Genomic DNA, 27811 nt, shown 5'->3' on the forward strand with positions numbered 1-27811 from the left:
GTCACTTAATATTTCTATCAGAAGGGATGCATGCATTTTTAAAATAAAAAAAAATATATATTTTTTTAAATAAACAAAGCAAATAAAAACAAAACAAAAAAAACATTAAATACATTTTTTTTTTAAACATTTAAAGTGCCCCCGTCCCCCCCGTGCTCACACGTAGTGGTGAACGCATACAGGCCATGGTGTTCAAACCACACACGTGAGGTATTGTCACGAACGTCGGAGCAAGAGCAATAATTCTCACACTAGACCTCCTCTGTAACTTTACACTGCTAACCTGTAGAAATTTTACAGGTTTTTTTAAAGCATCACCCATGGAGATTTTGTAAGTACCACAGTTTCATGCCATTCCATGAGCGTGCACAATTTTAAAGCATGACATGTTGTGTATCTATTTACTCGCCATAACAGCCTCTTTCATATTTTACAAAACAATTGGGGGTGTATATTGTTTTTTTTTTTTAATCAAAGTGTATTTTTTTCCAAAAAATATATATTAATTTTTAAAAACTGCGCATTTTGGTTTCGGTTTTCAGCCAAGTGCATTTAAAATTTTCGGTTTAAGCACCAGAATTTTCATTTCGGTGCACCACTAATATAATCCATTCCCTCTGTTGGGATGTATGGATTCCTGCAAAACTGAGGTACTTCCTGTATGGGAGGGGTTATAAGGGAGAAGAATTCCTGTCTTCTTTGCCAGTGTCCAGTCATTTATAGATGGTGTATAACTCCATGAGTAAGGAACAATATGGCTGTCCTTTGGCCTGTAATGTACTCCAAGAAATAGATTTTAGAAGTCAAAAATCCAGTTTTTACGTTGTGGGCCTTCAGTGCTCACAGGCCAGCAGGGACTGCATTGAGTGTCTATATTGGTGTGTTCTCCTGGTATTTACTTTGGTTTCCTGCCACAATGTAGTAACTTTATAGAATTTTTAAATGTCATCCGTCTAAGTTGTAATAAATGTGATGATGAAATTGTATTCTGAGCTTCCCTGGCACAGGAGCATATGTGAATGCTTGCGTGTAAAGCTCTCCACAGTATGTTAGGGCTGTGTAAGTATAAGCAATGAACAAAAAGTAAAAAAAAAAAATATATATATATATAACAGTGCTGAGCATAAATGAGATTTGTCAGAAAACCTTTACTTTCCTTTCAGAATCAACATTTTCTATGGGACACTATACAGACCATTGATTGCAAACAAGATTTCTTAATTTGCACGCACAAAAAAAGTATTTTTCCTAAAAAATTCAATCAAGACCATGTTGCAAAAATGAATACATACCGATGAAAGTCTTAGGAACAAAGCTAAATTTTAGACAACAAAATCCTAATTAACAAGAATTAAACTACAGGTGAATCTAATTATTCATTAAACGGGTGTCCAGCAGACACAGGTGTCCAGCAGACAGTTGATTATAAAAGGGCGTTACTTAACAAAGAAAACCCCTCCCAAGTCATGCTGTCGGCAATGGCACCACATGGAAGAGAAATGTGATAGGACCTGAGAAAGAAAATAATTTCTTTACACAAGAAAGGTGAAGGCTACAAGAAGATCAGCAAAGCTTTACTTATCAGTCAGAATTCTGTAGGTGTAAAAGTGATACAAAAATTTAACAAAGATGAAACTGCAACCATCTCCAAGCTGTCCATGGAAGTTAACACCTGGACAGGAGTGTCTTCTGATGAGAAGGGTTGAAGAAAATTACCATGCAAGTTCACTGCAGTTATTTAAAGAAGTGAAAAGCCAAAGTGGGGTGATTGTTTCCTGTGACACAATACGGCGTACATTGCAGAGGAATGACATGGGTGTCGTACACAAAGGAAGCCTCTCCTAAAGCCCATGCACAAAAAAGCCTGCCTAGAATTTGTCAGGGACCATGCTGAAAAAAAAGTAGCTGTACTTCTTGTATGTCGGCGTCGCAAAGGTGAGGAGTACAAAGCAAAATGCATGGTGGTGGCAGTGCCCTTCTGTGGGGCTGCATTTCACTGATGGTATCATGAATTCACAGATGTACTGCTCTATATTGAAAGAGAAGAAACTACCATCACTCCATTCCCTTGGTCGTCATGCACTTTTCCAACATGACAATGATCCAAAACACACATCTAAGGCCACTGTTGCATTTCTGAAGAACAGGGTGAAAGTGATTCAATGGCCAAGTATGTCTCCTGATCTGAACCCAGCCGAACACCTATGGGGAATTCTGAAGAGACAAGTTGAGCATCACTCTCCATCCAGCATCCAGGCTCTAAAAGAGGTCGTTCTTGAATAATGGAAAAAGATTGATGTTGCAATATGTTGCCAACTTCATTCCATGCCTAGAAGAGTTGGTGCTGTCCTCACAAATCATGGAGGTCATACAAAATACTAGTTGGAGTAGTTTTTGTTGTGGGGTGTATTCATTTTTGCATCAACTAATTTGAGTAAAACTGAAGATTTTGTAACCCTAGGTTATATTATTAACCTTACTTTCATGTAATGAGCTAAACAAATGTTCTATAAAACTCAGTTTTGCCAAATTTGGGAAATTTTTACTTGTGTTCATTGAGATGTTGAATAAAATCTTGCTATATATATATATATATATATATATATATATATATATATATACAGTGGGGCAACAAAGTATTTAGTCAGCCACCAATTGTGCAAGTTCTCCCACTTAAAAAGATGAGAGAGGCCTGTAATTGGCATCGTAGGTAGACCTCAACTATGAGAGACAAAATGAGAAAAAAAATCCAGACAATCACATTGGCTGATTTGGAAAGAATTTTGCAAATTATGGTGGACAATAAGTATTTGGTCACCTACAAACAAGCAAGATTTCTGGCTCTCACAGACCTGTACCTTCTTCTTTAAGAGGCTCCTCTGTCCTGCACTCATTACCTGTATCAATGGCACCTGTTTGAACTTGTTATCAGTATAAAAGACACCTGTCCACAACCTCAAACAGTCACACTCCAAACTCCACTATGGTGAAGACCAAAGAGCTTTTGAAGGACACCAGAAACAAAATTGTAGACCTGCACCAGGCTGGGAAGACTGAATCTGCAATTGGCAAGCAGCTTGGTGTGAACAAATCAACTGTGGGAGCAATAATTAGAAAATGGAAGATATACAAGACCACTGATAATCTCCCTCGATCTGGGGCTCCACGCAAGATCTCACCCCGTGGGGTCAAAATGATCAGAAGAACGGTGAGCAAAAATCCCCGGACCACACGGGGGGACCTAGTGAATGACCTGCAGAGAGCTGGGACCAACGTAACAAAGGCTACCATCAGTAACACACTACGCCGCCAGGGACTCAGATCCTGCAGTGCCAGACGTGTCCCCCTGCTTAAGCCAGTACGTGTCTGGGCCCGTCTGAAGTTTGCTAGAGAGCATTTGGATGATCCAGAAGAGGATTGGGAGAATGTCATATGGTCAGATGAAACCAAAATAGAACTGTTTGGTAGAAACACAACTCGTCGTGTTTGGAGGAGAGAGAATGCTGAATTGCATCCAAAGAACACCATGCCTACTGTGAAGCATGGGGGTGGCAACATCATGCTTTGGGGCTGTTTCTCCACAAAGGGACCAGGATGACTGATCCATGTACAGGACAGAATGAATGGGGCCATGTATCGTGAGATTTTGAGTGCAAACCTCCTTCCATCAGCAAGGGCATTGAAGATGAAACGTGGCTGGGTCTTCCAACATGACAATGATCCCAAACATACCACCCGGGCAACGAAGGAGTGGCTTCGTAAGAAGCATTTCAAGGTCCTGGAGTGGCCTAGCCAGTCTCCAGATCTCAACCCCATAGAAAACCTTTGGAGGGAGTTGAAAGTCCGTGTTGCCCAGCGACAGCCCCAAAACATCACTGCTCTAGAGGAGATCTGCATGGAGGAATGGGCCAACTTACCAGCAACAGTGTGTGCCAACCTTGTGAAGACTTACAGGAAACGTTTGACCTCTGTCATTGCCAACAAAGGATATATAACAAAGTATTGAGATGAACTTTTGATATTGACCAAATACTTATTTTCCACCATAATTTTCAAATAAATTCTTTCCAAATGTGATTGTCTGGATTTTTTTTCTCATTTTGTCTCTCATAGTTGAGGTCTACCTATGATGCCAATACAGGCCTCTCTCATCTTTTTAAGTGGGAGAACTTGCACAATTGGTGGCTGACTAAATACTTTTTTGCCCCACTGTATATATATATATATATATATATATATTGTGACAGTAGGCAGCTGAAATCACCTGGTTGCGTCCTGGATGGATGATATATTTGTCCGAGGTTCAGGCTTTATGGGGATTTGTACCACTAGAGGGAAGTGCTGAGTCCTTCAGCACTGAGGTAATGAGCCCAGCTGAAGGTAGTGGGCTCATTAACACCTGTATAAAACTTCCCAGAGTGCTTAGGGAGTTGCTCCAACCTGGAACCAGATCTGTGCCTGAACTGTCTGGGGAGCTGACCTGTTATCTGTGTGCAGAGAGACCAAAGCCTGTGTGGCTAGCCTCCAAGTACTAGCAACTAGGTATAGCAGCAGGCTGTACCTAGTGGGTAGCTAGGGAAAGCTGTTGTTGCAGTAAGTAGCCAAGTTGGCCAGGATTTATTTTGATGTTTCTTTTTTGGTTTACCATTTTTTTCCTGTAAATATTGTAAATAAATTGCACCTGTTTGTTTTCACCTCCACTATTGTTGTGCTGTGCCTATCTTTTTGTGTTGTGCACCCATCCAGGGGGTCACACACACCCGCTGCCGAGCTAACCCCGTTACAATATATATATATATATATATATATAATGTGTGTGTGTATATATACACACTGCTCCATCATTGGTGTCAGTGGGAGGAACAGTGCCCCATCGTTGGTGTTAGTGGGAGGAATAGTGCCCCATTGTTGGTATAAGTGGGAGGAATTATGCCCCATTTCTGGGGTAAATACAAGGAATGGTGACTCATCATTAGCCTGTTTACTATCTTCAGTCTTTAGGGGTAGCGGAGTGTGACCAATGAGAGGAAAAGTGAGAGTAAACAATGCCTCAGGCTTGATAATGGGTAGAAATAAAAAAATTACATAGTGCCTGTAGTCAGTCGAAGGAGAAAAAGTGCCCCATCATTGGTATTAGTGGGAGGGAATAGTGCCCCATCGTTAATATTACTGGGAGGAATAGTGCCCCATCGTTGGTATTACTGGGAGGAATAGTGCCCCATCGTTGGTATTACTGCGAGGAATATTGCCCCACCGTTGGTGTGAATGGGAGGAGAAGTGCCCCATTGTTGGTTTCAGTGGGAGGATTAGTGCCCCATCGTTGGTTTCAGTGGGAGGAATAGTGCCCCATCATTGGTATTACTGAATGGAATTAGTGCCCTATCATTGTTGTTACAGGGGAGGAACAGCACCCCATTGTTGGTGTCAGTGGCAGAATTAGTGCCCCATCATTGGTGTCAGTGGGTGGCACATTGCCCCATCATTGGTATTATTGGGAGGAACAGTGCCTCATCATTGGTGTCAGTGGGAGGATAGTCCCTTGTATCAGTGGGAAGTATTGTGCCCCGGTGGCTGGATAATGGCATGTGAAGAGCAGCAGTTTGGAGATCACTGATCTAAATTATAATGGAATACAGTTCTATTTCATAAACATGTGTTGTACATTTCTTTACTCTGCAAAGGTTTCACAGAATCATCCATGGAAAAGCTTTGCGAACCCTTATATTTAGGAGCTAGTGGAACTCCTCTCAATGAGAACAATCAAAACCAAGTCCTTTTATTTAGCAGCTGGCTTGATCTCTGCAGTAAGGTTATATTGGAATATTGGAGCCAATTGTATCTATATGTATTTTCAGGCTACCTTGCTTGAACAGCATGCTTTAAATTACATCACAGCATTTCAATAAGCCTAAGGTCAAGATCGTGACTCAGCCCTTCCAAAATATTAAATTGCTTATGTATGTGTGATTCAGTTATTCTTGTGAATCCGCTGTCATGTTCCCAAATGCTAGGACATACGTCCCGTGAAATTTACGCAACAGATTTTTCAAATACAATTTAGAAATCTTTGTTCTGTCAGTAACTGTTAGCCTTTAAGGGTCTTAAGTAGCACTCCACCACATGGCATAGTTAGTATGAGGTTTTCTCCAAATGTATCAATATTTGCAATACTGAACCCCACAGCTAGCTTGGGTTGGTTCCATTTGATTTATAATAAAAAAAGTCACTCCCATTCAGACTCTCTGCACATTGATAGAGCAAAGAAAGCTATTGCTTCAGAGAAGAAACAGGTAGTTTGTGAAATCCTTGCATTGTACATAGATCACCCAAAGGGGATTGTTGTTTTTTGTTTTTTCTCAAGAAAACTGGAGTTACTCTTTTAAGGTTTTTTTTTTTGGAAGTGCTTACTCAGTGTAACTGTCCTCAGGCAGCGGAATTGGTTAGTGGGTCCATGATTAGGAATATTCTATTTGAAAGAATCTTCACACAAAGAGCTAGGCAGCAAGAAGATATTGCTGACTCTGCAGGTTATAGAGGAAACTATAGTAATTAGTGGAATAACTTCCAGCCTGCCTGTATAATCTCTTTTGCTAACAGCCAGTAGTGTGGGGTTAGATCCTCTTTGTAGACAGGCTTTTGTCTAGTTTGGGAAAGAATTTCTCAACCTTTCTACCCCAGAGGAACCCTTTTGAATTCGTTTTCAGGTTCCAGGGAATCCTTGGTAAGATTAGTCTGTTGAGGGTCATTGAGAAAATATTCCTTACATAGGTGGTGGTAGGTGGGAAGAATGCCTCCCTTACAGGTATGTCGCTGGCTCTGCCAAGTGGTACTGGTCTTGGAACTATGCAGGCAGTGGGTCCATGATCAGGAGTGCAAATAAAGATATTGGTATACACCTCCTGCGCTATGAAGTGAAAAATAAATCAAAAGTGGCTGCTAACACCCGTAACTTAATACCTATAAGTGAATGGTGCTAAAATATATAAAAATGGTGTAGCGCTCATATATACCATATATATATATAAATATATATATAATAATCAAATATAAATAATAATAAAAATCATGAATTCATAGAAACCCATAAATATATAGTGACCTGATCCCCTCTGGGATCTTCTAGTGACCTGAAAGCTTGTGAAAATGAAAACGTGGACCCAATGTGGTAAACACATACACAAAGTGCTATCCCTAATTGGGATCAGTGGCTGGACACAGCCTAAGAAGCAAACCAAACAAGTGCCACATACAAGTGAATCCCTGCACTGGGGGATAATCCTCCTATATAAAGTGACTTGTGCTCAGTGACAAAAAAAAGAACTTCAAAAATTGTGCACAAAAATCACAAAATGCCTAAAAATCACAACATCCTCCCCACTGAATAATTTTCAAAAGAAGTCCCAAAATATTGCCTAAAAATAGTATAGTGAAATATACTAATAAACGAAAAACCAAAAAAATAAATAAATATAAAAGTCCAAAATGATGTGCATATATGCCAAGTGTTCCACTAATTCTTCCAAAACATGCAGGTGGTGCAGTGGATGTGCATTACACCCACTGGTGATAAATCCAAAAAATGGCTGAATTGCCTCCTCACCTCCTTACCATGACCCAATGGGCCAAACCACTTTTGGGATCACAACTGGATCCTCCACGAACAGATTCCCCTTTGTGGTATCCTTCCAAGCAGCAGTAAAGACCACTTCAATATCATGCGTTTAACATCTCAGATCACCTTCATGTTCCCTTCAGATGTACGTACCCGTAATATAGCCAACTCTCGTATGGATCATAATAAAGAAAAAGAGAGCCTCCATAGTGTAATACCATTTATTATAAATATATAGCCATAATATTGCCAATTGCCCACTCACTTGATATCAGCAGATAATGAGCATTTCAAACTCGTGCTATGGGTGTAGTTTGCACAGGTCCGTTTGGAGTAGCAAGATGGCGTCCACGCCGGATATTGCGTCACCACGTGCCTACACGTTGCGTCATGACTAACACGTGACTTCCTCAGTTATTTATGGATCACTATTTATGGTTTTCTATGAATCACCATTCGTGATTTTTTATTATTATTTATAATATTTGATTATTATTTATTTATATAGATATACGGTATATATGAGCGCTACACCATTTTTATATGTTTTAGCATGATCAGGAATATTCTGCTTGAAAGAATCTTCACACAAAGAGATATGAAGGGAGAAGATAAGCTGATGTTGCCGATTCTGCAATTTATACCCTTATTAAGATAAATCTATTGAGGGTCATTGGGATAATGTCCCTTACATTGGGGTTGATACAGTTGTGGCCAAAATTATTCAACCCCCAATGCTGTAAAGGGGTTTAGGGACTATAGTGTACATTTGGAATTGTATTCAGAATCAAATCCTACAAGGACGTTGTAACTACCCAAATGCAACTAAAATGACATCAATTGTTTATGTAATACAGTAGTAAATGGTTCTTATGTGGTTTCTTCATTGCCACAATTATTCAACCCCTTAAAGACTACCACTCTGAAGAACAGAGGTTCATACAGGTGCTTTCCATCAGGTATTGAAAACACCTGTGGATGTCACCGAGCAGCAATCAAGCATAATAAGCACCAATTAGGCAGCTTTAAAATGACTGTGATACTCAGCTCCTTCTAGACATTTACTGGTGTGGTTACAAACATGGTGAAGGCAAGAGAATGGTCCAGGAAGACAAGAGAAGAGGTGATTTCTCTTCACAGGAAGGGCAATGGCTATAAGAAGATTGCAAAGATGTTAAACATACCAAGAGACACCTTAGGAAGCATCATTCGCAAATTCAAGGCAAAGGGCACTGTTGAAACGCTACCTGGTCGTGGCAGAAAGAAGATGCTGACTTCGACTGCTGTGCGCTACCTGAAGCGTAGAGTGGAGAGAAGTCCCCGTGTGACTGCTGAGGAACTGAGAAAAGATTTGTCAGATGTGGGTACAGAAGTTTCAGCCCAGACAATAAGACGCACACTGCGTAATGAAGGCCTCCGTGCCAGAACTCCCAGGCGTACCCCCTTGCTGTCTCCAAAGAATAAGAAGAGTCGACTGCAGTATGCCAAAAGCCATGTGGACAAACCACAAAAGTTGTGGGATAGTGTTCTGTGGACTGATGAAACAAAATTAGAACTGTTTGGGCCCATGGATCAACGCTATGTTTGGAGGAGGAAGAACAAGGCCTATGATGAAAAGAACACCTTGCCTACTGTGAAGCATGGTGGAGGGTCAATCATGCTTTGGGGCTGTTTTGCTTCTGCAGGTACAGGGAAGCTTCAGCGTGTGCAAGGTACCATGAATTCTCTTCAGTACCAGGAGATATTGGATGGAAACGTGATGCAGTCCGTCACACACCTGAGGCTTGGGAGACGTTGGACCTTTCAACAGGACAATGATCCCAAGCATACCTCCAAGTCCACTAGAGCATGGTTGCAGAGGAAAGGCTGGAACATTTTGGAGTGGCCATCGCAGTCACCAGACTTAAATCCGATTGAGAACCTCTGGTGGGACTTAAAGAAAGCAGTTGCAGTGCGCAAGCCTAAGAATGTGACTGAACTGGAGGCCTTTGCCCATGAAGAATGGGCGAAGATACCCGTAGATCGCTGCAAGACACTTGTGTCAAGCTATGCTTCACGTTTAAAAGCTGTTATAACTGTAAAAGGATGCTGTACTAAGTACTAAGATTGAATGTCACTTGGGGGTTGAATAAAACTGATAATGCTGTGAGCACAGAAAAGACATTTGTGGTTATTTCATTATAACTGTTATGTTATATTTGTCTGACCTACAAGTGCCTCTTTAATGTAAATGTAAGCAAGATGACTGAATGATCAAAAGCAATGTCAAACTGGCCAAAACACTCAATTTCAGTGGGGGTTGAATAATTTTGGCCACAACTGTATGTGGGAAGAATACCCACAGCCAATTGTGTTGGGTTAGGGCCTCTTTATAGACGTTGTTGCCCAGTCTAGATGGTCACCTCTAACCAAGGCTTTCTCAACCTTTCTACCCCAGAGGAACCCTTTTGAAATTATTTTCAGGTTTCAGGGAACCCTTGGTAAGATTAGTTTATTGAGGGTCATTGGGATAATGTCCCTTACATTGGGGTTGATATGTGGGAAGAATGCCCTGCTTACAGGGTTGGCAAGAATGACACCCTTACAGGCATTTGATATTGTAAATATTCCCATTGCACATGTTCCTGGAATAGGCTCAGAAATCGCGGTTATTACAGCGACTTCTAGCTGGAGACTGAAGATATCACAGATCAGTGCATATATTCACCAGCATACCACGGATCATCCAATACCTTCCAAAAGGTTTAAGAATGACCACCTCCCAAAGGACAAAGTACAGTGTTTCGGAGGCACGCAGGGCCCCTTCATCAGGCATGTCACTGGCTCTGCCAAGTGACACTGGACCTGGAACTATGCAGGCATCATCAGATGGGAGGTCAGTGAACCACAGCTCAATGAACCCCTGGCCACCTCTGGAGGAATCCTAGTTGAGAATGCTGCTTTAACGCATGTCTGAAATGAACCTGGAGGCTGCCATTTTTTACTTCTCTTTTCACAATAGTTAGTTACCTGGTTTCCATACAAAACCTCTTCCTTCAAGACTTTGAATCGTTAACCCAATGTAAGTACTCTCAAAACAATTTCTGCCTTTTCTGATATGCATACTTGTTCAGTTAGAGTAGTGAAGCTATGGTCAGCATATACAGCCAGTACTTTCTATCAAGTTTTTGGTTTTGTGAAAGGGGAACTTCACTCTCCCAATCAACATGGACTATTTTTAATCCTTATGTTGCTAACATTAGTAAATAGATAGGAAAGTATATCATATTTACTTGTTTTAAACTTTTTTTTTTTTTTTTTTTACATTTTTTCAGTTAATTCCTAGCTTCCATGCCTAGGCAAATGATTCCATACATCCCAGCAGTCTTCAAGAGGGGAGGGTTCTCAGCACAGCCTATGCCTTTGCTAGGGGCATATGGATTCCAGGAAGTAATTGATACATTCATCATCTGCCCTTTCGCAAGATGGCCACTTCCAGAAATGCCAGGGGGTGTTTTGCAAAATGATTTCTAAGCAAAATAAAGCACAGAGACATGGATGGATGGGGGAGTTTGCTTTGTTAAAAGTGAATTAAATAGCATGTTTGGTTCGTGGTGCTCAGATGTAGTGCAGTTCCACTTTAAGTAATTTTTATGCATTTTGTAAACTTTTTTTAAACTGCTTAAAATAACAAACAAGTCATACTTACCTGCTATGTGCATGGCACACAGTGAGATTCTTTCCCGTTCATTTATTGGCTTTCAGTCATTTTTCTTTTTCTTTCTTCTTTCAATCTTGAAGGCTCAGCATCACATGTGGGAGTTACCTAGGGTGGTCTGCATGCAAATACATCTTTTCTAAGAATACCCATTCCTTCAAACTGGCATTTTTCCATCAAAGCATTTTGACATTCGAAAAATTCCTTGCAAGTGCCAGCTCACTGCTTGGATCAGGACTGAGGGCTCTTGAGAGAAGTACTAAGGCAGGGTGCTGTGATATGTTCAAGAAGCTATGTACAGTGCCCTCTCCAAAGCCCAGAGATGCAATGATGATGTCACTGGATGTAAAATAAGATATGTAATGAAACCGAAAAGGCTTTATTTAAACATTTCTTAAGCTTGTTGACGAGGTGGCGGGAGGAACCAGGAGAGGCAAAATATAAACTGAATAAACTTCAGCTTTATATGTCATTTACACAGCAATCCAGAGCTGTACTCCGGCACAAGTAGCTGGTCGTAATCCTCTGTGGGCAGTTAATAGAATGAGCAATACATTTGCATGTAATCGCACATAGAGTGATTACCTTTGGTTAAGGACAGAAGGGTGGACCTGAATGTAGATTAAATGTAAATAATAAGAGTGCAGCGCTCAAAATGGATTAAAGGCAGTATAAAATCAATGCGATATCCGCGGTGCTGTCTGGATTGATGAGAACTTCCAAAGCTTTACTGCTTCAAATAATAGCAATGCGCACTCACCAGAAACGCATGGATTATGCGCATGTAGGAATAATCATCCCAGATGTCAGATCCATCAAAGACCAGGTGGTGGGCATCCCTCTCACTGTGGGTCATCAAGGACTCCAAATCAGGTCCAGAGGTCCCCTTAAGGTCAGTCAGGTAATCCACACTGATGGTAATGATCCCTCCTCTGGATGGTATAGGCACCTTCTCTGTGGGGGTAATAGCTCCACATAGGAGCCCCAGAAAACAGGTGCCAGAGATAGTGTAGTATGTTCTTAGGTAAATATTATTGGTTCAGTATTAGAACAGGGCAGTATGCACATCACAAAAACGATTAGAAGTGAAAGACAGCAGTACTGACCCCAATAAAGATGGCCGCCGGGCCTCCTCGTGGCTCCGGCGGTGAAATGACGTCACGCTCTGCACAGCTCCTCCTAGGAGCTTTGGAAGTTCTCATCAATCCAGACAGCGCCGCGGATATCGTATTGACTTTATACTGCCTTTAATCCATTTTGAGCGCTGCACTTTTATTATTTACATTTATATACATATTCTAAAGGTATTGTGGTTACCTGGAGTGTTCTAGCTGCTGCATTTATACAAGAGCGCTCACTACAATTTGTTTTAAAATCTGAATGTAGATTGCATACTGCGCAGCTCATCGGTACCTAGCCATATGAAATCACTCCTTGTGCCATCACATGCAGATAGTGTCAGCCTGTCATTGATTTGTGCAGGCTTTCTGTCCATGACTGATCTGAAACACCTGATCATACCCACTAAACAAATATGCACATCTATACAGAGTTGGCCATGCGATTAAGGGACTAAAGAGTAACTCCACTTTTCTTGAGATCACCCTGTTAAAATCCCTGAAATGTACATAGATCACCCAAACTCTGTTGCAGATTCCTACCTTTTAGTATTCTGAAGAAATAGCAGTTTGTCTGTCTATGTGCAAAGTGAACATGAATGGGAGTGATTTTAGAATTTATCAATTAGCAGCTGCATTTGCGGAGTTCTATTGAGGAAAGTGACAGGGTCTGCAGCTCTTTAGACATGATTTCCCATTAGAAGTTTTCCACCAAAAATGACACTGTTGTTGCAGGGGATGCTCAAAATCTGATGTATCTTAATGCACATATCTGGGTAAATCAGTAAACAAATCACACAAGCTGGAATTTACATTTGGGGGGGGGGGGCGTTCTGTACACTATCTGTATACACAACACCTCCAGGTTGCCGTATTACATTGCATTTTACAGAAAATTACAAAGCTGCAGTTTGAAAAGGAAAGGTCATTTTTAATAACACTCAACTACAATATGACTTGTGTTTGCAGTTGTATGTTCTATTTTTTTTTTTTCTGTTTTATTTTTGTTTTCTCACCAAAATGGAGTTTCCCTTTAAACAAAGCTAACTTTATCTTAGATTTAAAAGATCAGATCACATTATGGCTACATTCACATGGGCTATTAGGACTGGTGTGTATAGTAGCAGCAGGAATCAGATTCCTGTTACAGCTCTCAGCAGTGGTGCGGCCGCCGGCTCCGATCATATCATGACAGGTCACCAGTCAAGCACACATACAATAATTATGCACTCACAAGCATCATGTTGGACAGGCATGTATGTAGTCAGCAATATGAAGCTGATGATGTCATAGTGAAGTCAAATAATCATATAGTCCTGACCAGAGCTGTTGGGATCATGGAGGAGGTACAGGTGCCTCTGCAGAGATCCAGGGAAGCCACCATAGAGCCACGGCGGGAACCTCAGAGGCTGATGGAGGCATGGTTTGGCCTCCGAAACGTGTTGCTGATTGGCTACAGCACCCAGGTAGTTCCTTTGACAGTTCATCTGAGGGTGGCGGCTTGGCGGCTCTCTCCTTCCCTCCTTAATTAAAAGGCTAGTTTCGGAAAGGCGTTAGTCCACCTAGTCTGGCTGGATCCCGTTGGGCTTCCTTCTTTCATTGGTATCTTAGATAACTCAGGAATTCTAGTAGCACCTTGTCACCACATAGGTTTTTATCTTCTCCTTCACCAAAATTCGATTGGTTTTATTAGGGCTTGTTCCTTATTCAGATCGCTCTTCAAAGCGCATTTGATAGGCAAGGTGGAGACGTTGAATCGCCTCCTCAATCCCAGCTTTAATCCCTTGGGCCCCGCATTAGCACGCCATGGTTGCAGAGCGGCTCCATTTATTGAATGGTTGATCAATGGTATGAAGTAAAGCCTTGTGGCCACAGCATTTATACACACCCACTGTCGCCTCTGCAGCTAAAGGGGGAGCAGTGGGGGGGGGGGCAGTAAAAAGGTGGTTCTATTGTGGGGTTTACCGCCCCCAACCAGCCCTTAGATCATTCCACTATGTCATTACCGAGTTAGAAATTTGCAAATGGTGTTGTTTAAACATAAGGCCACCCTTCGCTGTTTAATTTTGCAGTTTCTCTTTTTAGAAATAACACAATGCAGCTAAAAATAGCCGCTTCCTTCACTTGTGCTTCAAATTAATATTTTTATTTGTTTTGTTTGTTATTTTAAGTACTTATTTTCCCATATATTTCCATGGAAACTAGACATGTCCAAAGGAAAAATACAAATGGATTCTAAAGTTGGTAACAGTGTAGACTAGTTAGTAAACGTTTGACTGCTTCAGACAATATTAGTAAATCAGTGCCAAAAGCGTACTAGAGTTGTCCTTTCACATGGTGAACATGGATCCTGGCTATACAGGGCTACAGCTAAGGCCCAGGAAGGGGCTGAAACGTGTCAACCTTGCTTTGTGATGGATTTCCAATAATGATTCTGCGGACTTCTAACTTTATTCTACCATATTGCCGGACCTTTTTTTTTTATCTCGTATTGTAGGATGGGTATACCTCAAGCCAAATTATTTCATAACTTAGGGCCAGTACCAGAACAGGTTTGTTCAGCACCCAGGGCAAGGATCTGGAACTGTGCCCCTCCTGTGCTTCTTCTACATGCAGTAGAATGATTGTACTGCCCTGTTCCCATTCTCAGCCCTCTTTGCACCAGCTGTCCATGGTTACCATGGAGTGTTCACTACACGTTTGGCCAGTTGCTTGCTTTCTAGGAAATAGAAGGCAGCTGTGTATGCCCAGTGTGTTCTCTGTGTCAGCTGTGGGCAAATGGGGTTCAGATTGGGCGGTTGGAGCATGTGTGGCATTCGTAGGTGTCAGAGTATTATTATTATTATTATACAGTATTTATAAAGCGCCAATAGTTCGCTCAGCGCTGTACATTACAAAGGGGGACAGAACATGTGACAGAACAATACCAATACAATGCAAAACATGAGGGGATTGAGGGCCCTGCTTTTTCGAGCTTACAATCTAGGAGGGAGGCGACATGAATCTGCACCCTGCTGGTTGCTGGCCACTGATCTGGGAATTGCATGTGGTGAAGAGGCACCCTCCCTTCCTATCCAACTCTTGTCCCAGCCCTTTTTAGGGCTTGTTCACACTAGTGGTTGGGCAGTAAAACACTGTTGCTGAGCTGCGATTTTACAGTTGAAGAGCAATCTGAATACTCTAAAGAGAGCAACACTGGTGTGAACAAGTCCTTACATATTTTATGTTGTATAGCTACCAGCCCTCTAGAGATCCTCTGAAGCCTCTCCTGTGATTCGGATAGGAGTTTCCAGGATCCAAAATGGCCGCCCAAACACTTCCGGTTCCGCTGTGCGTCTGACGTCACTTCCCTTTGACGCGTTTCGTCATTGCACTTAATCATGAAGGGATCCGAATCACAGGAGAGGCTTCAGAGGATCTCTAGAGGGCTGGTAGCTATACTAATTTTATGGATGGCGGTTTTAAAGATGTAATAACATGGAAGCACATTAATAAAGTATATTTTCCAAGTGTTATACGGGTTCACACTATCATCTATCTCCTATATGGTTGACATCGTTTGGAGCATGGAGATTGGTGGTTAGAGAAGAGTATACCCATGTGGCAGTGAGGATCTCTCTGTGGGAGCAGATTTACTACATCATCCTACCTAATGATTACAGGCTTTATGGTTTATATCTGGTAAGGGTATTCAATCTGCACACTATAGAAGTGTACACTATCCTTCACAGTTTATTGAATGGTTTGTCACAGTATTGCTTTCACTGGCACGTTTTACACAGTTGCTCACTTTTTTTGCACTATTAGTGATCACGTGTGTGTTTTTTTGTGAATATATCACAGTTGCTTACTCAATTTTTGCTAAGGATAATGCACTATATGAGTTTTTGTTTTTTTGAGGTTTCTGGGAAACACTTGGGAAGCTGTTTGCAACAAGAAGATTTTTTGGACTGTATGAAGGACTTAAATTTTTGTATGATTATATGGACTTTGGTGGACACTATATTTATTGATTTATTTGGAAATTGTATTATTTTAAATATTTGAGCACTGGTTCATTTTGAGCAATTTTTCTGAGAGGGAGCATAATATTTTTAGTAATTTGTAGACTTTTTTTGGTTTAAAGTGTTTATATGCGTTTGCGGGGATTTTTGCAATAGGGATACCGTTATTATTTAATTTTATTTATGTTGTAGTATTGTTACCAAAGTCATATATATATATATATATATATATATATATATATATATATATATATATACATACATACACACACTATATTGCCAAAAGTATTGGGAACTGCCTTCACACGCATATGAACTTTAATGGCATCCCAGTCGTAGTCCGTAGGGTTCAATATTGAGTTGGCCCCGCCCTTTGCAGCTATAACCGCTTCAACTCTTCTGGGAAGGCCGTCCACAAGGTTTAGGATTGTGTCTATGGGAATGTTTGACCATTCTTCCAGAAACTCATTTGTGAGGTCAGGCACTGATGTTGGGCAAGAAGGCCTGGCTCGCAGTTTACGCTCTAATTTCCACTCATCCATGTCTTTATGGACCTTGCTTTGTGCACTGTTGTGCAGTCATGGTGGAACAGGAAGGGCCATCCTCAAACTGTTCCCACAAAGTTGGCAGCATGAAATTGTCCAAAATGTCTTGGTATGCTGATGCCTTAAGAGTTCCCTTCACTGGAACTAAGGGGCCAAGCCCAACCCCTGAAAAACAACCCCACACCATAATCTCCTTTCCACCAAACTTTACACTTAGCACAATGCAGTCAGGCAAGTACCGTTCTCCTGGCAGCCACCAAACCCAGACACATCCATCAGATTGCCAGACAGAGAAGTGTGATTCATCACTCCAGAGAACACGACTCCATTGCTCTAGAGTCCAGTGGTGACGTGCTTTACACCACGGCATCTGCCGCTTTGCATTGCACTTGGTGATGTAAGGCTTGGATGCAGCCTCTCGGCCATGGAAACCCATTCCATGAAGCTCTCTACACACTGTTGTGTTAATCTGAAAGCCACATGAAATTTGGAGGTCTTTAGCTATTGACTCTGCAGACAGTTGGCGACTTCTGCACACTGTGCACTTCAGCATGCGCTGACCCCACTCTGTCATTTTACGTGGCCTACCACTTGGTGGCTGAGTTGCTGTTGGTCCCAGTTGCTTCCACTTTGTTATAATACCACTAACAGTTGACCGTGGAATATTTAGTAGCCAGGAAATATCACAGATGGACTTATTGCACAGGTGGCAACCTATCACGGGACCACGCTTGGAGTCACAGAGCTCCTGAGAGCGACCCATTCTTTCACAAATGTTTGTAGAAGCAGTCTGCGTGCCTAGGTGATGATTTTATACATCTGTGGCCATGGAGGCGATTGGAACACCTGAATCCAATGATTTGGAGGGCTGGCCCAGTACTTTTGGCAATATAGTGTATCCGCATAAATACACACATATACACTGTATATCATTTTTTATTTTTAAATCTTCTGTTGGGATTCTCATAACTTTATAGTAATAGACAACCTTAGGACAAGCTGTGCAGCTTTCATATATTGTTTTTCTGGAAAATGTTGAATCGCACTGCTATCATCACATTTTTCATTCTAGTGAGATTTGTTAAACTATGAATTTCAGCTTTGTGGTCCTCATGTAAGCAGGAAACGTGGCCATTTGAGCACTTAATAGTGGGCTTAATGGTCACACACAGAGGTAAAAGGTGCAAGTGTTTTTGTATTGGCAGATGGCCTTTAGGTTTGATTTCTTATGTTATATTACCAATAATGGCTGTTTATTTGTATCATCTAACACAAGGGTATTAAATTAAAATTCATGGAGGTCTGGTCAATACAATTTTTCAGCCAGCGGAGTCTCATGTTTTTGCTATGACTCTGATCCTTTATATCACAGCCCCACCCCCTTACATTAAAGTTTCCTGTTTACATCAATGTAATCACTTCTTCCCTTTGCATCCAAGTCCCCCCGTGTACATCACAGCCCCCCTTTACAATACAGCCCCCACTTTGCATGCAAGGCTCCCCCATTTACATCACAGATCCCCTTTACAATACAGCTCCTTTTTTATCCAAGTACCCCTATATACATCACAGAACCCCTTTACATCAATGCCCTATGCCCCCTCTTCACTTCACAGCCCCCCTCCTTACATCACAGACCTTCCCCCTTTTACATCAGTGTCCACAGCCTCCACCTCACATTACAGTCCACCTCCCTTACACATCAGTGTCCTTCATCACTTCTTCACATCACATCCCCCCTCCTTGCATCCAAGTCCCCTTCACAGCCCCATCCTTGTATACCAGTCCCCGTTCCTTGCATCCCAGTCCCATTCCCAGCCCCCCATACTTGCATCACAGTCCCATTCCCAGCCCTCCTTACTTGCACCCTTGCCCCCTTTACATCCCCCAAACTTGCACCCCAGTCCCCTTCCTTGTATCCCAGACCCCATCACAACCCCCGCCTTGTGTCCCAGGCCTTTTTAAAGCCACCCTGCCTTCCTGCATTCCAGTCCCCTCTACAGCCCCCTTTTTTGCACCCCAGTCCTCTTCCTAGCCCCCCTCCTTCACCTCAATCCCCTTCCTAGCCCCCCTCCTTCACCCCAGTCCCCTTCCTAGCCACCCTCCTTGTACCCCAGTCCCCTTCCTAGCCCCCCTTCCTTGCACCCCAGTCCCCTTCCTAGCCCCCCTTCCTTGCACCCCAGTCCCCTTCCTAGCCCCCCTTCCTTGCACCCCAGTCCCCTTCTTAGCCCCCCTTCCTTGCACCCCAGTCCCCTTCCTAGCCCCCCCTCCTTGCACCCCAGTCCCCTTCCTAGCCCCCCTCCTTCCACCCCAGTTTCCTTCACAGCCCTCTTTCCAACCTTTACGATCCGGCAGGTGATTGGTAGTTAGGACCACCCCTAGGAACAAATCACAGGCTTGTTAACTTGGGCAGCTCCTGTCCTATGTCCGGACTTGCTGCACCTTCTGCCTTCTACTTACTGTATAGGGATGAAGGTGGGGGGAAGGAGGATTCACCCGGGAGAGGACACCCAGGCTGCTAAGTGGCAGTCCATTTCCAGACCGCAGTCCGCCACTTAGTGATACCTGATCTAACAAAATTAATGAAACCATCAGACAACAGAGATTTCTAGATCTCTGCTAGGTGGGGAAAAAAAGAAGCCATCCATTAAAATCATTGCATATGTTTGAGTTCTCCAAGCACAAGCGGATCCTCCTGTTCCATGACTCCATTTGGAGAGCATAGCTTATGAATAAGCTCCGGATGGAGAAAAACGCATTAAAGTCGTGGATACAGTGATCAGTGCTAATACTGTACACTCACTGTACTAATGACACCAGCTGGGAGGGGTTAACAGCTACGGGCAATCAAAGGGTTGACTGTGTGCCTAACAAGTGTAATGTGTGCTGCTCTTACTAATAGATATAGCTGTTTTTTTCTCCCTGCTTTGCAGGGAGAGGAAACTGCTGCTCAGTGTACAGAGCCCTGTGTTGTTTGTAAACACAGAGCTGTGTGATGTGATTGGACACAGCCGATTAGCAGGTCTCAGCCATTAATAATTTGCAGGAACCTGCTGACAAAATCGCACTGCAACGTGGGTATGCACACCCCACACCCGGGAATCAGGCTTGCAACGTTTATGCTGTTGAGCTTGCAGCTCCCGCTCGATCACAGTAAATCTACTGTGAAAGGGTGGCAAGTAGTTAATAGAGTTTTTAATGGAGAGCATCTTCACTTTATTTTCTGCCTTGGAAATGGACTTTATGGAGTGGCTGGCAACCACTGGAACCCTGCTCCTATTGTCTGAGGAGAGGTTAATGCATGTAGCAGGACTGGAGACTTTGCTGCATATAGATATATTTCTGGATGTTAATAGCAATCAGATTCTGCATCTGAAGTGGCATTATAGGAGAGCTGGATTTGCGTTGATAGCTATTGCCTTCCTTTCCCGTTTGTCCATTTTTAGCATGAATAGACCAATGTGAGTTTTTTTTATGTGACTGTATGGCTCATTATTTCTTGGTATGGATGTCTCTTGTGACATTAAATAAACATGGGTGTGTGTGTGTGTATATATATATATATATATATATATATATATATATATATATATATATATATACAGTTGCAAGAAAAAGTATGTGAACCCCTTGGGATTACGTGGAGTTTTGCATGAATTGGGCATAACATGTGCTCTGAACGTCATCTAAGTCACAACAATAGAAGAACACAGTCTGCTGAACATAATACTACACAAACATTAGATGTTGCCATGGTTTAATTGCACATAACATGTAAACATTCATAGTGCAGGGAGGAAAAAGTATGTGAGGCCCTAGCTTAATGACTTCTCCCAGAGCTAATTGGAGCCAGGAGTGAGCCAACCTTGACTCCAATCAGTGTGATGATATTGGATGTGTTGCTGACAGCTGTCCTGCCCTTAAAAAACACACACCTGTTTTGGGTTTACTGGTTTCAAGAAGCACTGTCTGATGTGAACCATGCCTCGCAGAAAAGAGCTCTCAGAAGACCTACGATCAAGAATTGTTGACTTGCATGAAGCTGGAAAGGGTTACAAAAGTATCTCCAAAAGCCTTGATTTTCATGTGTCCACGGGAAGACAGACTGTCTACAAATGGAGAAAGTTTAGCACTGTTGCTACTCTCCCTAGGCGTGGTCATCCTGTAAAAATGACTGCAAGAGCACAGCGCAGAATGCTCCATGAGGTAAAGAAGAATCCCAGAGTGTCAGCTAAAGACCTACAGAAATCTCTGGCACATGCTAACATTTTTGTTGACACATCTACAATAAGGAAAACATTAAGCAAGAATGGAGTACATGGGAGGACACCACGGAGGAAGCCATTGCTGTCCAAAAAGAATATTGCAGCACGTTTGAAGTTTGCAAAAGAGCACCTGGATGTTCCACAGCACTACTGGCAAAATATACTGTGGACAGATGAAACCAAGATTGAGTTGTTTGGGAAGAACACACAACACTATGTGTGGAGAAAAAAAGGCACAGCACACCAACATCAAAACCTCATCCCCACTGTAAAACATGGCGGAGGGAGCATCATGGTTTGGGGCTGCTTTGCTGCCTCAGGGCCTGGACGGATTGTTGTCATTGAAAATGAATTCCAGAGTTTATCAAGACATTTTGCAGGAAAACGTACGACCATCTGTCCGCCAACTGAAGCTCCGCAGAGGATGGGTGATGCAACAGGACAATGACCCAAAGCATACAAGTATTTCAACAAAACAATGGCTGCAACAGCACAGAATACGCCTTCTGGAGTGGCCCAGTCAGAGTCCTGACCTCAACCCAATTGAAATGCTGTGGCATGACCTTAAGAGAGCGATTCACACCAGACATCCCAAGAATATTGCTACACTGAAACAGTTTTGTGAAGAGGAGTGGTCCAAAATTACTCCAGATCATTGTGCTGGTTTGATCTGCAACTACAGGAAACATTTGGTTGAGGTTATTGCTGCCAAAGGAGGGTCAACCAGTTATAAAAGTCCAAAGGTTCACATACTTTTTCCTACCTGCACTGTGAATGTTTACATGTTATGTGCAATTAAACCATGGCAACATCTAATGTTTGTGTAGTATTATGTTCAGCAGACTGTGCTCTACTATTGTTGTGACTTAGATGATGTTCAGAGCACATTTTATGCCCAATTCATGCAAAACTCCACATAATCCCAAGGGGTTCACATACTTTTTCTTGCAACTGTATATATATATATATATATATACACATACACACACTATTTTGCCAAAAGTATTGGGATGGCTGCCTTTACACGCACATGAATTTCAATGGCATCTCAGTCTCCGTCCATAGGGTTCAATATTGAGTTGGTCCACCCTTTGCAGCCATGATAGCTTCAACTCTTCTGGGAAGGCTGCCGACAAGGTTTAGGAGGGTGTCTATTGGAAATATTTGACCATTTTTCCAGAGGTGCATTTGTGAGGTCAGGCACTGATGTCGGACCAGAAGGTCTGGCTCGCAGTCTCCACTGTAATTCATCCCAAAGGTGTTCTATTGGGTTGAGGTCAGGACTCTGTATAGGCCAGTCAAGTTCCTCCACCCAAGACTTGCTCATCCATGTCTTTATGGACCTTGCTTTGTGCACTGGTGCACAGTCATGTTGGAACAGGAAGGGGCCATTCCCAAACTGTTCCCACAAAGTTGGAAGCATGAAATTGTCCAAAATATCTTGGAATGATGAGGCCATAAGGGTTCTCTTCACTGGAATTGAGGGACCAAGCCCAACCCCTGAAAAACAACCCCACACCATAATCCCCCCTCTACCAAACTTTGCACTTGGCACAATGCAATCAGGCAAGTAGTGTTCTCCAGGTAACCACCAAACCCAGACACATCCATTGGATTGGCAGAAAGAGAAGTGTGATTGGTCTCTCCAGAGAACACGACTCCACTGCTCTAGAGTCCAGTGGCACCATACTTTACACCACTGCATCCAACGCTTTGCATTGCACTTGGTGATGTAAGGCTTGGATACAGTTGCTCGGCCATGGAAACCCAAATGACTCCCACTCCCCTTTTAACACCTATGCTAACTACCCCGTGAAGCTGGCTGCTGGGGAGATCACATGACTGGACTGAAGCAGCCTGTTAATAGGTAAGTATATGTATCTTCCTTCTACATGGTAGTTTGTGTAGGTGTTAGGCCTCATACACATTGGAAGTTTTTCATGCTGCTGTTAGGGGCATTTGCTGTTCTGGTATTTTTTTTCTTTTTAATTCCCCTGAATGTTGGCCAATGTGTCCATGCACACAGGGACATTTGAAGGAGTTTAGAGGCAGAAAAAAAACGCTGCCAATGCATTCAGGAACAGCAGTGTTTTGGCAGAAAAAATAATGCACGTTTAGTGCTTGAGTGTTAAAGTGGTTGTAAACCTATACATATTCCCAGTGAAGTGACTGACCTTAGATGATAAACAGAAATGAAACAAATCCTCCTAAATAAGTTGTACCTGTTTATCTACAGCCATCTGTCTCCTTCATCCATTCAAAGTGCAGAATTTACACAGGATCTCTCAGCTCTGAAAAGCTGGGGGTGGGGAGCTGAAATTACATCAGTGAGGAGCGTTCTGAAAGAAGATTGGAGGGAAGGGACACCAGCCCCTTTCCCTCATGGAGCTTACAGGAACAGATCAGCAGCTGTCAATCTGCTGGAGGTACCTCCCCGACACCATTGTTCTTTTGTTGTCAGGAAAACTCTTCAGAAGTGGCTTATGCTTTTAGCAGAGGAACGAAGCAGCACAGAGAAATGACACTTAGTGCTCTGAATTGAGACATGTACACACTATAGTGCAGCAGTCTCCAAACTTTATAAACAAAGGGCCAGTTTACTGTCCTTTAAAACTTTAGGAGCGTCGGACTGTGGCCAGTGGGAGAAGAAAATGTCCTGGGAAATTGGTATTGGGGGAGTAATAATACCCCATTGTTGGTATCAGTGGGAGGGATAGTACCCCATCATTGGTATCACTGGGAGGAATAGTGCCCCATCAATGGTATCACTGGGAGGAATAGTGCCCCATCATTGGTATCAGTGGGAGGAATAGTGCCCCATCATTGGTATCACTGGGAGGAATAGTGCCCCATCATTGGTATCAGTGGGAGGAATAGTGCCACATCATTGGTATCACTGGGAGGAATAGTGCCACATCATTGGTATCACTGGGAGGAATCGTGCCACATCATTGGTATCACTGGGAGGAATAGTGCCTCATCATTGGTATCACTGGGAGGAATAGTGCCACATCATTGGTATCACTGGGAGGAATAGTGCCTCCTCATTGGTATCACTGGGAGGAATAGTGCCTCCTCATTGGTATCACTGGGAGGAATAGTGCCTCATCATTGGTATCACTGGGAGGAATAGTGCCTCATCATTGGTATCACTGGGAGGAATAGTGCCTCATCATTGGTATCACTGGGAGGAATAGTGCCACATCATTGGTATCACTGGGAGGAATAGTGCCTCATCATTGGTATCACTGGGAGGAATAGTGCCACATCATTGGTATCACTGGGAGGAATAGTGCCACATCATTGGTATCACTGGGAGGAATAGTGCCACATCATTGGTATCACTGGGAGGAATAGTGCCTCATCATTGGTATCACTGGGAGGAATAGTGCCTCATCATTGGTATCACTGGGAGGAATAGTGCCCCATCATTGGTATCACTGGGAGGAAAGGTGCCTCCTTGTTGCTGACAGTGGGAGGAATAATGCCTCAAGGGCCAGGTAAAAGCAAGTAAAGGGCCACAGTTTGGAGACCACTGCTACAGAGCGATATGCTGTGTTCATATTTCATGTCTGAGGTTTACAACCACTTTACTCCATTTCAGTGACCAGAATAAATTATTATTCTGGGCAATGAAATGAATTAACACCCACGTACTTAATGTGCCTAAACGCATTACATGCATTTACAAGCCTCAAGCGTTTTTTGTTTTCTTTTCTATCAAAACGCCACTGCCAAGAGGAAAGCCATCTAGGAGAGATGGCCAAACATCCAGTGTGCATGAGTCCTTATAAGGGGGGTGGGAGCCTTTTTAAGCTTGGTTAGATCTAGCCTAGAATTCCACTTTAAAGTTTGTTATTGGAGCTTAGTGCACAGTAACCTATGATTTACATAATTTGTTGTTCTGCTACTGACTTTTCTTTTCTTTTTTTGTTTTCATGGCAGGTAAATGTTGACATTCCACATCTGGAGAAAATTGAGCAGAGCCAAATCTCTGAAGCACAGTTAGAAATTACTTGGAATTATCTCGAAGAGACGATGTGAATCGAAAAGGTTTCATCACACAAGTTATGAACCTACATGGATACAACAGCTTTAAATAAAACTTTGTACCTGTTCTGAAAGCTTCAGACAAATTAAGAAAAGACGTGTAGACCCATTCTAACTGGATCTTTTTTTTTTTTTCTCCATTTAATATATCTATCGTTACTACAAGCCAAAGACCCGCTGTGGCTTCTGTTTGAAGACAATTCATATAAACATTTAATTACAGGAAACATTCTATCGGTGGAGCCAAATCAATATGCCTCCAGGTATCAGAGAAATCAATGCGTGATTTCTTCCCCAATTTTCTCCCAGGAATTTTTTTTCATGTAAAAAATTAATTAGGTTCCTGCCACATGGTCGGCAGGCAGCTTCTCTGATTTGCTGTCCGTGAGAGAGAAGATAACATCCAGATGGCAACGACGTGATCCTTGGATGTCAGACTGACTCATCCACTAACATCTTGCCAATAAAATCCACCGAAATTTACATCATGTGTGACAAGGAAACGTTACATTAAAATGAATCCTTCATCTTGTCGGGCTAGTTATACTATATATTAGACTAGCCATACTTCAAAAACTCACTGATATGTTCTAAATGAATTTCATTGTTCTACATACTGCTTACTCATTAGAATCCAGTAGTGAACAGTGATTCTTAAATGCCACATTTCTATGGTATTTACTTTAAAAGCAGTTTATATAAATTTGTTTAACTTTATTACATATAGAAATAGATCTTTACCCTTTCCAATGATCTTTAGAAGTTTTTTTTTAATAGTCTGGGAAGTCATGGAATACACATGGGGAAACCACATCCCATTAGAATGTTCAAAGAACCCCAAAGTACAATCCCTCGATAGACTTTTGAGGTGCATTAGAATGCACAACCCCAAATTACATTTCTTAGGTGGACTTTTGAGGTGCATTAGAATTTACAAAGAACCTCAAATTACAATTCCTAGATAAACATTTGAGGTGCATGAGAATGCACAAAGAACACCAAATTACAGTCCCTAGGTGGTCTTTTGAGGTGCACCTCAAAAATCCATCTAGAGATTGAAATGTGGGGTTTTTTGTGCATTCTAATGCACCCCAAAAGTCCATCTAGGGATTGTAATTTGGGGTTTCTTGTGCATTCTAATACACCTCAAAAGTCCTAGGGAATGCAATTTGGGTTTTTTTATGCATTCTAATGGGATGTGGTACATCCTCAAAAGTCCATCTAGGGATTGTAATTTGGGTTTTTTTTTCTTTCTTTTGTCACAAATGTTTTTGTGATGGTAATATCTAATCTCTGTGAAATGGGAAAATGCAGTGTTCATTCATAAGGCCTAATGAGCTTTAGGAGCAGAACATATTTCCGATAGCTCCTTCACGCTTTAATATATCATATGCATCCAGATTGTATGTTTTTTATGCATTTTCAAATGCATTCTTCATGTTTTTTCCATTCTCATTGTTGCCTATTGGGACAGGTGGCAGAATGGACACCACCTCTGCGTCCCAGTGTGATGTGCAGGTCCCCAAACTCACCCTGTGTGCATTTGGGGCCATGTACCAGCATGTCATATTGGGACAGGTGGCTGCACCCGTGTAGCTGTATGTCCTAATAGACAACACCTGGGCATCTCTATGGTGGTAAAAGACAGCCCTCCATGGGAGACACAGCTAATCACTTTGTGTAAATTTGGTCTAAAACATAGGAAAGCATATATATGATTATTTGCACGACTCTCATTACATTTACATGTATATCTAGAGGACAGTAATACGTATTGTTACGAAGTGCAGTATTATGTATGCAGAAAAATCTGAAATGTGTCAATCTGTGTAATGTTTGGGAATCACCATAGCTGCAGATCCCTTACATTTACCACCACTATTGCCCTTACTGCACAATGATATTAAGAGTAGTAGTATCCTCGGAAATATTAAAATGCACATTAGAACCTGACAACAGGCATTTAAAACTCTGTAGGTTTGTGTCTAGGTAGATATAATGTAGAATGGTCCTTTGCTTTGTTTCAATACAGGCAGATGTTCTCTGGTGGCATTTAGCAGCTGGATTTGGATTTAAAGATGGTTTATCAGCAATGTCTAGATTAAAGGCCCGTTCACACTAGAACACGGTGCGGAAGACCTGGGTTCTGTGCCGGCTTCCCAGACCGCAATCCAGTTGCACTACCCTTGCAATCTGCAGCGGGTGTTGGTGCAATGTTATCAACACCCCAAATGCAGGTTGAAAACGCATTGTGTTTGCCTGTGCTGGTTCGCATGGTACATAATTACCATGTGCTCTGGGTGCAGTGCGCTTCCAAAGGGTGTGGTGCGGTTTCAGCCCATTCATCATGAATAGGCTGAAATCTCACTGCACAGAACTGCATTCCTGTGCGATTGACATGCAGTTCCTAGTGTGAATGGGCCCTAAGGAAAAGGGTGGCTAAAAATCTTTGCCTCCGGGCTCTTTATCCTTACGCCAAAATAAATATAATGATCAGTATTAGAAGCTAAAAGACATTGC

At 42.2% G+C, this 27811-nt stretch overlaps 1 protein-coding gene across 1 annotated transcript in view; it reads left to right on the top strand.

Annotated features, from left to right (window-relative positions):
- FAM174B (family with sequence similarity 174 member B) overlaps nucleotides 1-26044 on the top strand; it is a 134051-nt gene extending 108007 nt beyond the window's left edge. The window contains exon 3 of the mRNA XM_089687647.1: nucleotides 25187-26044. Coding sequence (XP_089543773.1) covers nucleotides 25187-25190 — 4 coding nt within the window. The 3' untranslated portion in view covers nucleotides 25191-26044. The remainder of the gene's footprint in view (nucleotides 1-25186) is intronic.
- The last annotated feature ends 1767 nt before the right edge of the window (nucleotides 26045-27811 follow it).

Source organism: Staurois parvus, unplaced genomic scaffold (assembly GCF_062004578.1).
Source record: "Staurois parvus isolate SC_StPar_1 unplaced genomic scaffold, SC_StPar_1.0 ptg000432l, whole genome shotgun sequence".
Taxonomy (NCBI): Eukaryota; Metazoa; Chordata; class Amphibia; order Anura; family Ranidae; genus Staurois; species Staurois parvus.